This window comes from Eublepharis macularius, chromosome 10, assembly GCF_028583425.1.
Source record: "Eublepharis macularius isolate TG4126 chromosome 10, MPM_Emac_v1.0, whole genome shotgun sequence".
Lineage (NCBI taxonomy): Eukaryota > Metazoa > Chordata > Lepidosauria > Squamata > Eublepharidae > Eublepharis > Eublepharis macularius.
Window position 1 is genome coordinate 42,987,711 of NC_072799.1, and position 17,424 is coordinate 43,005,134.

General features: G+C 41.8%; 1 protein-coding gene across 1 annotated transcript; it reads right to left on the bottom strand.

The window, feature by feature from the left end:
- Nucleotides 1-718: 718 nt before the first annotated feature.
- PGRMC2 (progesterone receptor membrane component 2) lies at nt 719-15,343 on the bottom strand. The gene is made up of 3 exons (XM_054990213.1): nt 14,932-15,343; nt 3,102-3,257; nt 719-2,605 (listed from the first exon to the last, which is right to left on the bottom strand). Exons 1-3 carry the CDS (start codon nt 15,293-15,295, stop codon nt 2,508-2,510), a joined length of 618 nt encoding a protein of 205 aa, XP_054846188.1. The 5' UTR covers nt 15,296-15,343; the 3' UTR covers nt 719-2,507.
- Between the last annotated feature and the right edge of the window lie 2,081 nt (nt 15,344-17,424).

Consider the following 17,424-nt stretch of genomic DNA (forward strand, 5'->3'; position numbering starts at 1 on the left):
CTGATATTTCAAAGAAATTGTGAAGATTCAGGTTTATCCAAAGTAAATGTGGGGTTGAATACTGCCAACACTGCTGCTATGAGAGGCAGGAGCTGTGATCTCACCTATATATTCATATTGCAGCCCCCTGCTCCATGTGGCTTTTCATCCACCTAGGTAATTTAATCCCCAGAATAGCTGTTTCAGTGATCAAAAGGTGCCTTTTCTCTTTTGCTAGCAAAAAGCCGATAGGATTTAACCTATTATTAACTTTCAGAATAAAGTACTTTTCATAATTTGAAATTCTCAAGTAAATAATGGTTTGTAATTGGGTAAAAATTAAAATGATATGTCTAGGTGCTGTTTTGAGTTTCAGGTTACTTGCATCTCCTGTTTGAGTCCTTTCATTATGATCTGTTGCATGAGCTTAGTCATTTCCTAACCATTGAATGGGAGTAAATATAGGAGAGTTTTAGACAATTTTATTTCAGGAGTATGAAAATGTTGTGGTGACGTTGACTTAAAACAGTGGTGGGTTCTCACTTTGAAACTAGTTATTTTTTTCTGGTGCCCATGAATGGAAAAATCTTCCCCATATGCCTGCATTACACTGAAAACTGTTTCTTTGGTACATCATGGGGAGGTGCACACTTTGAAACTTTTCATGCCTCTAATTAGAAACTGTAGAACTGGAACTCTGCTTCATGAAGTTAACATGACACATACAGCACACAGTTAGTATCTACATAACACTTTATTTCAAAAGTCAGAACACAAGTTGTTCATTTCTCAAAACAGACTGCATAATTTTAATTATGGAATTTTTTGGAGAAGAACTAACTGGCTCATGAATGGGGGTAGACACTTTCAAATTACTAAAAAGGATGTGTATGCACATTGACAGTGGGGGCAGCAGATACAGAAAATCTTTCTACATACAACCAGACAAGCAATCTCCAGTCACAAGCCAGTCTGAGCATGGCCAGACACATTTGGTCATTGTGGACAAAGTAACATTAAATACTACCTTGACAGGTTTAAAATCACTGCTAGTTAGGTTTTTATTCATGCCTAAGACACTGTCAGTGCATAGTTTTCACTGTTGATGCTACACTGCTATTCTGACAACTAGTTTGCGAGAGCATTCTATAGATTGTTTACTTGCCATATTTATTAAATTGCTGTGTGGTTAACATACTAAGAAAACTGTGATGGTCTTCAGTCAAAACTGAAACCAAAGCATTTCAAGATAAAGATGTACTCTTAAGTTACATGCTTAACCCTTTTGTCTCCTCCCTACATGTGGCTGGTTTTGCTCCCAAAAAATCACCCAAACTTATTCAGGTATGTTTCTAGTAAGGATTAAATGCAGTAAAGAAAAATGGGTAAAGCTTTATTTATGAACAGTGCAAAAATATTTTATATTCAAGACTTTTTCCTTTTTCTCCATACATGTAAGAGACCTGTCTACCCCTACTAGAGCTTAACAGCTTCTACATAAAGTCTGACAGCACATTTGGTATTTTACATGCTTTATTAAAATGGTATTCATATTTACAATATCTGCAGGAACCATCCTTTCCAATTCTTGCACTCAAGCATCCATAGACATACCCACAGCCCATGCACACTTCTCACTTCTAAGATATGCATCTAGGCTCCGAATTTAGGGAGCTCCCTGGGGAAAGAAAGGGGTGGGCTTATTTAAAAAGCAAATGGGGAAAATGCATTTGGCTATTTCAATGCTAATTATATTAACATATATATATATATATGGCAGTAACACTGAGTTTTCCTTTACATTCTATATACAGAATGACAATGTTTTCCAGTCTACCAAGTGTTCTAACTTCAGTCCTCAATGCTGCTTTTAGTGACTCATGTCACATCTGGGGCTTTCCCTTAAAACAATTCAAGTCTTTTAAGTGAAATAAGGCACAATTATTCTGATTTGATTGAGGGGAAAGGAAAAGCATAGAAGGCAGGTTTCAAATGATAGCTTCTGCAGAGAAGTTAGTGTTCCTCTATCCTTCAGAGGAATCTATTGAAACCCTGTACTCTGTAGAGATCTTAAATAGTTTTCAGGCATGGAAACATATGCCCCACAGAATAGTTTGAATATTCCCATTTTTTGAATGTTTTGGTTGCCAAATTTACTAGAATTCCTTAAAAACAATGAGGCTCTCCATTTTTAGCGCCGAAGGAGTAGAAATGACATGAAACACTGAAGTTTGTAAATAATGAACTGTTCTAAGGCTTCAACAGGCTAAAAGGAACAGCTTTTCCATTTTAAATCCCTGGCCTCTCTTCATTAATGAAGCCTTTCCAGACATCAACTGCAACAAAAAAAAGTTTGGCAGCACAAAAATGCCTAATCAACTCTTCATTGAGGGAGGATGGTATGTTCTTGTACAAAACTTGTTGAGCTGATTTCTGCAGCAGATGAACTGTGCCTGAAGACAGGGCATTCTGTGATGGGAAATAAGATTGCAGTTCTGAAGGCCCATGACTTTGGTGATTTACAAAGTTCAATCCTGTTTAGTGTGATCCTTGGTATCTTCTTCATCTGTATATTCTGACGGCTCCTCTCCTGGTTTTAAGAGTCTTCCGACATAGTCATACTTTTCTGGAAAAGATGTTTAGGAATTAATAATATGTGGAAATTAACATCTGCTTTTAAATTCTGGAGTAACATCCCATTTTTTATTCTCTAGAAGAATTTTTTTTCTCAATAGTAGGCACAGATCCCAATGGAATTTTTTTTCTTCCATATATCAAGGATGGAGGCGAGCAAACTTGGATTTCTGGTACAGGCTTTATACCTCTCCAGTAACAGCACAGAGGAGGTCATTGTAGAACCTGACCAACAAACAACTGCCTCCACCTCTTCCTGGTTGTGTCACTTTGCCAGTAGAAGGAAAGGAGCAGGACTTGTAATGTCAAAACATGGAAGCCTGGTAAAGGTGCTCTTTTGCGCATCCTTATAATAAATTGAACTATAACAACATTAAAACAAAGCAAGAAATGTAGTAAAAAGTTATCTATTAAAATAAATTTTCTGAACAGCAAGTGGGAAATATCTTTAGAAATATTTGCAGTGAATCTGCCAATTAAAACATTACCTTTAAATTGCATTTCCCACTCTCTAACACTTTCCATTTGCACAGCATTTAAATCAGATAGGTCATCATATTCGTCTCTGAGTGCATCTTTATCTAGACGAAAAGTTGCTAGTCCCCTTGAGGCATCTCTGCCAGCAAATATTCCATATGGACCCTCTAAAAATAAGGAAAAAGATAGATACATTAAACCATTTAATTGCATGAAATATAATTTTACCTTTTGGAATATGGAAATTCTATTGAAAGTACCATCACCCTCTCAGCCCACTGCATCCCAATTTCTATATGAATGAAAAGATCAGATGTAAGCAAATACACTAAAGTTTCTCATAAATGTATATAAGCAAGTCAAACTGCTTCTCTGTATCTATCCCAGATAGATAGATACTTACTAGAAGAAATATATAGCAAATACATGCCATACCAAGCAGAATACAATTCATTATAAAGTATAGGAACAGTTTTCCATATTTGAAAAGTCTCTGTATAGGCCTCTGCACAGAACATTACTTAACCTAGAATGTAGCTGAAGTGACTACAAACTTTTCTCTACAAAATGCTGTTCAAATAAAGTAAAAATTCATAGCTAACAATTTACTACTGGTATATAGTTTATATGCCGCAAACAAGGCACAACAGCAACATGTTAAAGAATCTGAGTATATTTAAAGGCTTGGTATTTTCTGTTTCACTATGGGTCCAATCCTAAATTTTTTTAAAAAGTTTGTAATCAGTTGTTTGTGGGTACCCTGGAAGCACTGAAAGACTCTTCTGGGGAAACTCGGCAACATAGTCAACATTTATCAACACAACCTTTGGAAATAAATTGAAGATTACATAACAACAGGCGGATTACTATGTGGCTATTAGAAATGAATACAGAAACAGAGTGCAAATGAGCTTTCTGGTTTTACTTCAACAAAAGGGCAACATTCAATTATGAACTTACACTGCAGTATGTTAAATACAAGGTTATAGGATCAAAGAATTACAGTAATATCAATCTTTTGGAACTCGTATCAACACTAAGATGACTGTATTGAACTGTGAACCAAAGTGCAAAAAGAATACCCTAGATTTTCCAGTCAATGGTATTTTTACAGAACAGCAATTTATCTTGTATGACATTAGCTTCTGAAAACCTCTCTCAACATGCTAAACAAAACAAATTTATTTTTGTAATAAAGCCCAAGTAAGATAACATTTTTACTGTACTAGCTATTGAATAAGGCAAAATAAAAATCATATCTACCTTTGCAAAAAATCACATCTACAGTTGCAAAAATATGTGATCAAGGTACAGCTCCCAGATACAGTTTGCATTCAGTTCCTACTAATACAATTTTGAAATGGATTTTCTCATCTGATAAAGCTAATAATGTAGTACGTCTTCTAATGTCCTGTTAATTTATTCCCAAGACAACCCCCTTCCCCATTTATAAGGAACCGATTCAAATATATCAAGCTTTCATTGGTACCTCCAGAATTTGCATAAGCAGCAGCAATAGATGGGGAGTTAGGTGAGGTACAAATGATTCAGCAGACTCTGTTAAGCCTGTTAAATTCTTGATTTCAATGGAAGAGTTTAAGCATGTCATTTATTTACACTTCTACATTGGGAAAACACATTTCTATTTCAGTACTGGAAACAGCCCCCCCCCCCCATTACATCACAGTTTAAGAAATGGACATGACTAATTGACACTCTCTCTCTCTCTCTCAAGCCTGAAACCATTACAATGTTGATCACACATACTCAAGACGTCTCCTGTGTGTATGTAGCCACACATTCCAAAAAGAGTAACAAACTATATGCAACAAAACACTACTAAAAATAGAATCAATAATTCACAAAAGATACTCTATGTCTAAGGACTAGCTCTCTCATACCCATCAGGATAATTTATAAAAAGTCCTCAGAAGACTCTCCAATTCATGAAAATGTGGTAAAATCCGCTTCCTCTCAACAACAGAATCTCACCATAGCCACCTAGCTTCCAACTCACATCAGAGCACTTGCCAGATAACACATTGATTGGTTGCTGGTAACCAATTGTTTAGCCCTAGGAACTCTAATTGGTTGACTGACATCAAGGCTGTCAGACCTAATGCAGTAATTACATCTATTATAAAAATGAGCTAGTTTTCACTCTATTATCCAATGCAAAGGATGTCAACACAGACTCCATTCTGTATCCTCTGACTGTAACAGCCAATGGTTTTCAACTAATAATAATAATAATTTATTACAGCACTTGGCCAGTACGTTAACCATAAAATTTAAATGCACATTTTACAACCATTTGAAACATGAAGCATATAAGTATATACAATTTAAAAACATAATTTCCTAATATCTATCAAAATTTGTAAAAACCAGGAAGTCAGCATAGTTCTAAGCAAGCAACTGAAATGGAGGCCTAGGCTCTAATGGGCTTTAACGACCAGAGCACAAAATTTCGCTATCTGGTGTAATGCAGTAAAATCGGAGTTTGACAGCAGTTTCTCTAATTTTTTCTTATCCGAATGTTCAGAGATACCATCCAGAAAGGGAATAATAAATCTCATACGTGCTTCCTTATAGAAAGGGCATCTCAGGAAAACATGTTCCTGGGTTTCGACCTCCCCAAGTATGCAAGGACATAGTCTCTCATTCCAAGGAATCTTGTTAAATCTGCCATCCAGAACAGCAGAGGGTAAGGCAGAACATCTGGCCAAAGTAAGCGCTCTCCTGAGATTATTTACCTCCAGAATGGATAAATAAGAAGCAGGTGCAGAAATATATCTGTTACTAGGAGGAGCTATAAAAGCAGGAGTGCCTTGTAAGTCGGATTGTCGTTCAATATCATCGATCCTTTGCCTAACCATTTGCCTTGCTTGATCGCTTCCCATCATGAGAAGTACTTGAGGGGAAAATCCTATTGCCCTGATTTTCTGTCTAGTGGCAATCATCCACTTGGACTGAAAATCATCAGTTAAGATTAGGGGTAATAAACCACAAGGATTTAAATTTATCCTTATCCATAGGAAAATGGAATGCAGGGTGATCTTTGCTTCAACTTTCTGCATGCCAGTCTCAAGGCGAACCATTGCATTAGAAACACACTTTGGAACTTGAAGGACCGCTCTCAAAAATTTCGATTGAACTAACTCTAAAGGTGCAAAACAAGAAGTTGGTGGTCCAAGAAGTGACCCGTATAACATCTGAGTTAGTGATTTGGCCCTAAACAATTTTAAGGCTGCCGGCACAAAATATCCCCAACTGAATACTGGAAGATTTATTTATTTAAAACATACACCATCTTTCCATGCAAATAGGGTCCTCAAGTTAAAGCTGTGCATGATGCTTTCTTCTATTTCTATAAGCAACTCTGAAATTTTTCCAGCACGCTTCCCATATGTTCAGCTAGCCTCTTATTGACTAGAACTTGGGGTGCACCCTTTTGAGCAGTGTCCCTACAGAATCAGCTATCTTCTCAGATCTGGCCTTGTAGGCCATATTGAGACACAAGCATTTTTCTTAAATTTCCTTTTAAAATGTAGCGGGTTTTGTTGTATAGTTGTGAGGACATACTGGCATGCTGTGCCCATTCTGAAAAGAGGTTGTCATGTAATGTGTTAAAGTGATGGAGCACTTTGGCGGGTTAGGGAGGGGGCTGCAAAACAATTATGATCAAAATAGGGGCCCTTGGTTTGCTACAGGTTGAGAACCACTGAACTATGTTACATAAATCACTGGCCACACACTAAAAATAAATATTGAAAGGTTAATGTATCAACTTAGTCTAACTTATGAACTACATAAAATTTTGCAGGGGGTTTATCAGCAGTTTTTATTCAACTTCCAGCATCTTAGAACTGCATCCAACAAAATGGCCGTTAACATCCATTTATTATAATTTCTACATTAATACTGCACAAAATTGCTGGTGTATTGCTAACTGGATACCATTTTAAAATTCTTGCTCAGCCATGTAGGTCGCTGAATAACTTTTGGACAATTGTGGTTTCACTGCTTAACATACCTTCAGAGCTGTTACGAGGATAAAATGGAGGTGGGGTGGGGGAAATACATTGTGACCCTGAGGTTTTCAGAAGATGTTTTATTTAAAATATTCATGCCCCGTCTTTCCTGCTAAAACGGCCCCAAGACAGCTTACAGACACACATGCAGCATCCGCATATGTTTGGCCATATTTAGGATATTTACAGAAACTTATTTCCTTGTATCTACTGTCCAGATCTTATGAGATCTGCTGCAGCCAATCAGAATTAGTGTTAGAGCAGCAATCTAAAACAACATTCTTAACTGCTGGGCCTCCTGGGTCTATCATATCAATAACTCTCACTTCCAGAGTTCCTTTGCATAGATAAAAAAGAGGGACACCTGGTGGAAAGGCAAAATACCTAAGACAGTAAGAGCAAGCGCTGCTTCATCTGGTAGGTTCTGCAGGCTCAAAAATGGTATCTAATTCACTTACAGCTACACAAACACTTATCTCCATAGTGCCATGTCTGATGGTGGCTATAAATACAAATCAGGCCATTGGAAATATAAAAGGGAACAAAAAAACTAAAGGAAGCCAATTTATGCTTCAGTTTTTCAAATCAGGTAAGGCCTTTCTGCAGTCAGGCAACAATACAGTACCTAGAGAACAAAATAAAGATGAAAATTATTCCAACGTTGTGAGTCTGTGGCAACTAATTTTCAATAAACTACATAGCCCTCTGGATTCCCTGCTCAGTGCCAGTGATTATGGAGGAAGCTGAAAGAAGTCAGATGAGTGAGCACTCATCAAAAAATGCAGGTGTTCTACAGCGGGACAAGAACAGTTAAGCCATCTAGTCATCTTGTCTACTGAATATGAACTTGCAAGAGAAATTGACTTTAGGGGGCTAGTTCATGATTTTGCAATGGAAAAGGCCAGGAAAATAAAGCTTTAATTGTCTTAATTTTTGCAGCCATGTTAGTCCATTATTTTTTTTAAAAAAAGCCATTGACAGGATAATTCCCTTTTAGGGACCAAAAAGTTTAAAAAAACAGTAATTTAATTTATTAGATTTATATTCCGCCCTCCCCATACCAGCAGGCTCAAGGCGGATTACAATTTACATACATTTAAAATACATCTAACAATTTACACAGTTTAAAATTATAAATATATAAACATTTAAAATACATATATATACATACATGTATACTCAGCAGCATAATAAAATGCACTATACACATACACAAGGCATCTCCCTTTCACTTTCACCAGAGCATTTACAGTGGAGCTCAACAGATGGAGGATGTCGCTAGTGGGGAGGGCACAGACCATGCTCGACCATACGCCTGGCGGAACAGCTCTGTCTTACAGGCCCAGTGAAAAGACAAATCCTGCCAGGCCCTGGTCTCATTAGACAGAGTGTTCCACCAGGCTGGGGCCAGGACCGAGAAGGCCCTGGCCCTGGTCGACGCCAGGCGGGCCTCCCTGGGGCCAGGGACCTTCAGCAGATGTTTGCCATTAGAGTGAAGAGTCCTCTGGGGCTCATATGGGGAGAGGCGGTCCCACAGATACGCCGGTCCCTGTCCGCATAGGGCTTTATAGGTTAATACCAGAACCTTGAACCTGATTCGGTACTCTACTGGTAACCAATGCAGCTGACGCAATACCTTGATGTTCCGGTGATGACCTGCGCTGCTGCATTCTGTACCAGCTGTAACCGCCGGATCAGGTTCAGGGGAAGCCCAGCGTAGAGTGCGTTACAGTAGTCAAGCCTAGAGGTGACCATTGCCTGGATCACTGTAGCCAAATCGCAGGACGAAAGATAAGGGGCAAGCTGGCTGGTCTGTCGAAGATAGAAAAAAGAAGACCTAGGCCTCCATAGTCAAGGAGGCATCCAGAATCACCCCCAGGCTCCTCAGGGCCAGTGTAAGCGCTGTCCCATTGAGTACAGGAAGCCGAGGACCTGAATCCATGTTCCCACGACTCAAATACAGGATCTCCGTCTTCACAGGGTTTAGTTTCAGCTGACTTTGCCTCAACCATCCAGCCACGGCTTCAAAAGCATGCTCCAGGACATCTGGGGCCGATCCAGGCTGTCTATCCATCAACAGATATAGCTAGGTGTCATCCGCATATTGGTGACACCCAAGCCCGAAACTTCGCACCAACCGGGCGAGGGGGCGCATGCAGATGTTAAACAGTAATGGGAAGAGTATTGCCCCTTGCAGCACACTGCATATTAGTGGCCTTCGGAATGATAACTTCTCCCCCAGCGCCACCCTCTGTCCCCGACCGTGAAGGAAAGAGACTAGCCATTGTAGTGCCGTCCCCTGGATTCCCACATCGGCGAGGCGGTGGGTCAAAAGATCATAGTCGACCGTATCAAACGCTGCTAAAAAGTCTAGTAATATCAGCAGCACTGATCCGCCCCGATCCAGATGCTTGTGAAGATAGTCCATGAGGGCGACCAGCAATGTCTCACCCTGTGCCCCGGGTGAAACCCAGACTAGAAGGGGTCTAGGACCGAGGTCTCCTTCAGGAAACTCTGCAGTTGTTTCTCTGCTACCCGCTCAATCACCTTACCCAGGAACGGGAGGTTCGAGACTGGGCGGTAACCGAGCGGGTCAGCAGGATCCGATGATGGTTTATTTAGAAGGGGCCTCACTACAGCCTCCTTTAGTGCCCTGGGAAAAACCCCAGAGCCCAGGGACAATTTAACAATAGCCTCCAAGGAATCCCGTAACCCGTTGACACTGGCTTTCACCAGCGACAATGGACACGGGTCCAGGGGGCATGTGGTAGGCCTCACCGCCCGCAGAATCCTATCCACCTCTTCCCCGGAAAGAGGGCTGAAATGATCGAATATTACCCCCGAAGACAGCCAAGGGGCCTCTAGTTCACATACTGTCTCAACTGTGGCTGATAAATCACGGTGGAGAGACAGCATTTTATCAGCAAAAAAGCTTGCAAATGCCTTACAGCTTATGACCGAATTCAAATTTCACCTGAAAGGGAGACCAGTGAACGTACCACATTGAACCATTAGTAAACTGGTAGGACTCTCAAGCTGGGTGTAAACAAGACAAAAGTTGCAAATACAGGCATTTTCAGAAATGCAGAATAGATTAACAGTAACTTTATAATTAAAATAAACTTTTTTCATGGTTTATGAGATTGTATGTATGGGAGAGACTGTGGTGTTAGTGTATGTGTGTAATGGGATATTTTACAAATCTGTACCGGGACCCAAAAAATAATGCTTCCAAAAGGCCATTCTATAGGGAGAGAACGATAAATGAGAAGGCTTACACCTGAGTGGAAAGATGAGCCTACCATCCTATGTGATTGCCTCTTCTCTCTCCTCCCTCCTTCCTCTTCTATATTTGACCAGTTTCTGTATCATGCGTCTGACGAAGAGAACTTGATTCTCGAAAGCTTATGCTACAATAAAATTGGTTAGTCTTAAAGGTGCTACTGGGACTCTTTTTGATTTTAAAATCTAATAGGAAGAGTGAAGGTGGTGCACAGGTTTGTTACATGAGAGACTGTTCAGAAATGTGGACTTCACGTAATGGAGGATCTCACAGGGCCTGGGAGTCTATCCAATAAAAACATTCCCTACCAGGAGCCCTCTAGCTCCAAAAACACACCCCTTTCCCTCCTGCCTCCTTCAGCCCTGCGCCTCCTTCAGCCCTGCAGCAGGCAACGGCCTGACTGGCTACTACCACTCTGTTCTGTGTGTTCAATTAGGGAGGGCCAGAGCACCCTCTCCCTTCACCCTTCCTAACAGCACCCATCTACTGGTAAGGACATTGCCAGGTGATCTGTCCTGCCTGAGGACCAAGAAAAAAAAAACCAAATTGCTTTATTAAACAGGAGCAATCATTAAACAGGAAGGAAAAGAAACGCTTGTGTGCAACAGGTTAACGGGGTGCGTTTACAACAAGCAGGACAGGATTCATTCCTAAAGAAAACCATAAAGCCTTCTAATTTGGCTACCTGACTGGTCCCTACAATACCTGGCCCTTCTTGGGCCCAAGTTAACCCCCACTCTCCCTGGGTGAGGGATTCTCTTCTGCTAGTAACTGTTTCTCAGCCTTGGCACTCCTGAGAGAAGAACGTCCCCCCCCCGCAAGGGGGGAAGCTTATATTATTTTTCCCATGGCCTAGCTTCCTTGGTGCCAACTGGCCTTTCTTTTCTTGGTGCCAACTGGCAGGGGAATTAGAAATCTACAGGCCCAGGAGCATAACAAAGTAAGTACTAGTAAGGAAAAGAAAGTACTAGCATCTTAAATCAAGCTCAGAAATAGAGGCAAGCAATGAAATTGAACTGGAATGACATTAATATTTATACCAAAACTCCTCAGTCAAAAGATGAGCCGCTCCATTTTGCATCAGGTTGCTTTACCAGCAGTCCAAACCAAACCAAGCAAACCAAAAGCAGCTAGTTTAGAAAAAAAAGAATCTTTGTGCTATAAGTAATTGATAGAAAGTGGTTTTAGCCACTATACTAACCTGTTTCTTCAGTAGCTAAGCTGGGTTCAAAAACACCCTTAAGCTCTTCGCACAATACACCAAGGATAAACTCATTCCATTAAGGGTCCATCAGCACACCAAACTTCAACCAACATCACCTTTGTCTTGTCCTTGTCTGGATTCAGCTTTAGATTGTGCTTTATCGCATCATCCAGACACATTCACAGGACACAGGCAGCTGGATTTCTGGAGGTTTTGTTATCAAAATATATACAACTGGGTCTCATCAGCATACTGATGACACCCAATTATAAAGGTACAGATGTTCTTCTTAAGCAGGTTAACAAAGAAGAAACAGCATTATGGAAAAAGCAAAACCCTGCCAATTCAGAATCTCCAATGGTATCTCCCCCCCCTCCCCCGCAATACAACCAGATAAGACTTGTTGAAACTACTAAAGCATTATTCCTTTATCCTCACTCTGGTATCCATCTGCTTTAACAAGATGCAATGCTCTGATATCAAAATCCAGAAAAAACAATTAATGCAATACATTTTACTGAGGCCAACCCAAATGACATAAAACACAACCGAGTATCTAGAAAAGTATTACATGAATTTATTTCTTTTTCTGGATTTTGCATGGGCTATTAGGGCTGTTTACACCTTTATTCCACTGTATCAAAAACCTGATAAATCAAGGTAGACCAAACAGGAAAACCTTGCCTTATCTATTTGCAAAAAAATGACAGCAATATTAAATTTGCAGAGATCCACACAAATGGACTCGGCACTTTAAAAAAAATTCTGGTGAGAGCCCCATCTCTTCTCTGTACCTTGGAAAAGCATGGAATTCCTCCTTGATACCACCCTGGTTTCTAAGCATCCTTAAAGCTCAGAGCAACTGGGATAAGCGCCACCCTAGAAAAACCAAGGAGAAACTATCTTGCCCCACAGCTGCACTGAGCTTTAAAGGTGCTCCACATATCTCCAAAATTCAGTGTAGTAAGTCTGACAAAAAACAATGTGAGTATATGTACAGAGGCAGAATTTACAAGGAGAAATCAGAGGGCAGCACTGGGGGTGGTGGAATGTGCCATCATGTCACAGCCTCTGGTGACTGGAGGGTTTTCAAGGCAAGAAACTAACAGAGGTAGTTTCCCATTGCCTGCAAAAAAGAAGCTTAAACCTCTTGTCACCAAGACAACCCTTCCATCCCAGGCTATTTTTCACCCTGCCAACCTTGAAACTCAGCTAAGCAACAGAAACTCAGCTAAGAATGGTGGAAGCCCAGGAAAAGGGCAGCATAGGAAAAAAATGGCAGGAACAGTTAAGAAATTGCACAAGAGCTGAAATAGTCTAGTTTAAAGGTATGACATACTGGTGCAGCATCCTGCAATAAGACACAATTCATTATTAGCAACTTTTATCCAGCAGCATATCTGAACAGGAAGTAACCCCAATCATACACGGCGATGCTCAGTGACCTGACAATTATGCTGTTTATATATACTCAATTACTATTTCACACCACCAGTACATACTGCCCATATGTAATGTGGCTGTAGGCAGTAAGATGTTTAATCAGCACCATAAACACAGTCAGAGATAACTGCTGTGTTTCCTGACCCTATACATGTTTAGCCAGAAATAAGCCTGTATTAAACCTTACTGGCAAATAAACATGCACAGTAGTAAAAGTTATTTGATTAACTCTTACTGAAATCTTAAGAAGGTGGTCCCACTGAATTTGCATGCTGTGCTCAAGGGGCTAAGGAATAAAAGGGTACAGGTGAATCTAGACAAAACTGAGATACTGGTCAGTAAGACAGAGGCTTTTGGAGGATGTTGTTTAAATTGACAACTTCAGTTAACTTGGTGGGGCCAACTTTGGAGTTCGCTTAGATTCCCCATTGTTGCTGGAGGATCACGTGACTGCAGTTACGAGAGTGCATTTTTTTAAAGCTGCATGTAGTGTTGAAAGCAACTCCATACATATACTATACTTTGCCAAACTGTCCATGCTAAGCCTCATTTTCATAATTTCAAAATCAAATAACTGTATAGTCCAATCTACTGCATACTACACAGGACTGCCATTGAAGGCAATACAGAATCCTTGCTTCATAAAAAATGCACTTGCTTGTTTCCTAACCAGAGCTCAGAGATATTAACTTATCACCCACTTCTGCATCATATACATTGACTGCTCATTTGGTTCCAGACTGAATGCAAGGCACTGGTTCTTATATATAAAGCTCTACATGGCTGGGACGTGCTTATTTAAAGAATTGTTTCTTCTGGTATGAGCCCATAGTTCTAGTGGCTCTGTAAAACCTTACTGTTCAAAAATGCTTTTGAGGGCAACTGAATCAAATTAAAACTTCGTGCAGCTGATTGTGCAGAGATATCTTTAGGGCTATATTCTGTAATTATGGTTTAACCTATGCTTGTACAGTATGGCATATACTTGTATTGGTAAGCTGCGTTGAGCCACCATCCGGTGGCAAGAAAGGCAGGACAAAAATAAACAAACCAATTTACTAGAACTTCACTTTCAAGTATGTATGTTTAGGATTGGATTGTAAGTGACTAAAACAGCAAACCAACTCCTACTTAACATAACATTCCAGCTACTTTAACAAGAAGCAAAACTACTACTCCACAATTCCTGTTCCACGTGCCAAGGACATGCATAACTACATGTCAACGTGACTATTCCTATCTGTTTAGCACTGGGATAGGACCAAGCATGCAGTTCCACGTCTACTTTGATTAGCATAAGCTTTGCTGTAACCATTTACAGGGCTGAAACCCAAACATGACAACAATTGCACATACCCTTCAACTCTAGAAAGCTGTAAGTACAATTCTCTAGATAAAAGTGCCTCGATCATCAAAGCAGGTGACAGACAGAGGAGCACACAATATGCCCAAGATAGCTATTTCACACAGGGCAATCCTACTAACCCTCAGAGCAAGCACACTTCTGAAACAGCCTAGTTACCCTGCAAGTCTATGCATGCCCTCAGCCCCCCTCCCCCAGAAATAAACCTCAAATGCAAGTGAAACTCGCTATGGGCAAGTACACTAGAGGGCTACAAAAAGGCTTAGGCCCTTTCAACACAGTAGCCAGCCCTGTTTGGAAAGGAACTGTCTCCGGGCCCGGGACTCACGCCAGCTACCCACGTGGTTGGGCTAAGCAGGCCAGGTACCCTCGCGCCCCCTCCCCCTATACCTGCTCCGGGGCGGGGCGAAGAGCCGGTCGAGGCGCTCCCCTCAGACCTCCCGTGCCCGCCCGGCCCAGCCAGGGAGGGACGGCGGCAGGACGAGGGAGGGCCCCCGTCCCCTTTTCTCCTCACCGGGCCCGTAGAACTTGCTGCCTTTGGTCACGTCGAAGACTTTGCCGTTGACGGCCAGGAGGATGCGCGGCGTGCGCGCGCCGTCGTACTCGCGCAGCTGCTCCAGAGTGAAGTCCCCCCGCTTCATGCGGGGCAAGGAAGAGGCCTGGCTCTGCTGCGCCGCGCCCCCTGCTTCGCTCCGCTTGCCCCAGCGCCTGTAGAGCTGATAGGCCGCCAGCACCACGAGCGCCAACAGCGTCACGTTCAGCAGCAGGCCGCCTCCCCACAGCCAGCTGCCCGCTCCGGCGGCAGCCTCCGGCTCCTCCGGGCTGCCGCCGCCGCCTGCCTGCTCAGTCCTTAGCTTCCCATCCCCATCGTCCGCCATCACTGCCCAGCCAGCGCCTGCCTGAGACGAACCGCTCCGCCCCGCACGGGCAGGCGAGGAGGGACGGGAAGGCGGGGCGCGCTCGGCCTCCTCCTCCACGTTCGGTCCCCATTGGCCACAGGCAACGACACGTCATCAGCGCCAGCTCGATTCTGGTAGAGCGAATAAGAAACAAGCGCACGCGGCTGCCCAACGGCCGCCTTCCACCTTAGGAAGAAATCTTCAGCTAAGGGGAGCGGGGGAAAGAACGAGAGCGCGCGCACGCGCCCTCCTCCCTCCCTCGTATTCGAACAGTTCGTCGCGCTCGCGTGGTAGCCGTCGAAGAATGCCGCGCACGCGCGCCCCCTTCTGGAGATGCCGAAATAAGCGCGCTGATCCGAAGGCCTCTGGGGTAGAACGTTTGGAGTGTTTGTGCGTGCTCCCCTCCTTCCCTTCATCACTCTAAATACTAAAATCAAAACGTTACTTATCTGAGACGATCCAAACCTTTTCAAGGCTTTTTTTGCCTCTTTCCTGCTGACGAAAATTGAGCAGTGAGTGAAATACCGTTGAATACTGAAGAATACTTCATACTTTCAGCTGGTTTTAATATCTCTTAATACTGCACACACACACACACATATAATTTATACTGGATATAGATGGTTGTTGAGGATTTTCTGGGCTGTATAGCCTTGGTCTTGGCATTGTAGTTCCTGACGTTTTGCCAGCACCTGTGACTGGCATCTTCAGAGGTGTAGCACCAAAAGACAGGGATCTCTCAGTGTCACAGTGTGGAGAAGATGTTGGCAGGTAATTTATATCTACTCAGGAAGGTGGGTTTGAGCTGAGTCATCCTGTAAGAGTTTCCCAGGGTGTGGAATGCTAATGGCGGGAGGCTTCACTGTATCCTGAGGAGGTTCTTTTACATATGGATTGGGGCTTGATGTGCTAATCTTCTCTGCAGGGCTACTGTCGGGTGTAGAGTCTTTTGTTAGCCTGGTGTTTTTCAGGACTGGAAACCATGTTCTATTCATTCTTAAAGTCTCTTCTTTCCTGTTGAAATTGAGCTTATGCTTATGAATTTCAATGGCTTTCCTGTGCAATCTGATGAAGTAGTTGGAAGTGTTGTCTAGTATTTTAGTGTCCTGGAATAGGATACTGTGTCCTGTTCGGTTTAGGCTATGTTCAGTCACTGCTGATTTTTCTGGATGGGCAAGTCTGCAGTGTCTTTCATGTTCTTTTATTCTTGTCTGGATGCTGCGCTGTGTGGTCCCGATGTAAATTTGTCCACAGCTGCTGGGTATGCGGTATACTCCTGCAGAGGTGAGGGGGTCTCTACTGCCTTTTGCTGATCGTAGCATCTGTTGTATTTTTCTGGTGGGTCCAAATACTGTTTGTAAGTTGTGCTTATTCATAAGCTTTCCCATCTGATCAGTGATTCCTTTGATATATGGCAAAAACACTTTTCCTGTGGGAGACTGTTTTTCCTTAGTTGTTTGATTTATCCTTGGTTTAATTGCTCTTCTTTTTTTTAAAAAAAAAAATATTCCAAATATAACAACGCGTCACCGACATCTCCCGTGTAGGGACCTCCAGGCGGTAGATACATAAATATTATTCCATACAATATTATTTCATATTCACAATTACTCCCAGTACAACTCTATTACTCTATAGATCATTCCACTTAGCCTTATAATTAAATTAACCTCTCAATTTCCTGTTAACCGACTAATCATCCCAAATTGTTTAAACGTTTCTAAGTACCCCACCATCCTTCTAAACCAATTTTCCTCTTGTTTCCTAACCTTTAACCCATTCATTCTACATATCTTCATCGTTAGGTACTCTAAAACTATTATATTATTCATATTTCCCCTCTAGTGATTAATCGTCAATTCCTCAGCTTCTTTCCAGTTCCTTGCTATAACCTGTCTTGCTGCTACTAACATCAAATTTATCCACTTAGATTCCTCTCTTTACCTTAGCCCTATTCCATCCAAATTAATAAGTGCCATTGCTTTAGATATTCTTACCCTTCTTCTCACTATCCTCGACATTTCCATTCCAATTTGATCCCAGAACTTTTTTACTAAAGGACAGTCCCACCACATGTGACTGAACATTCCCAATTCTCCACATTTCCT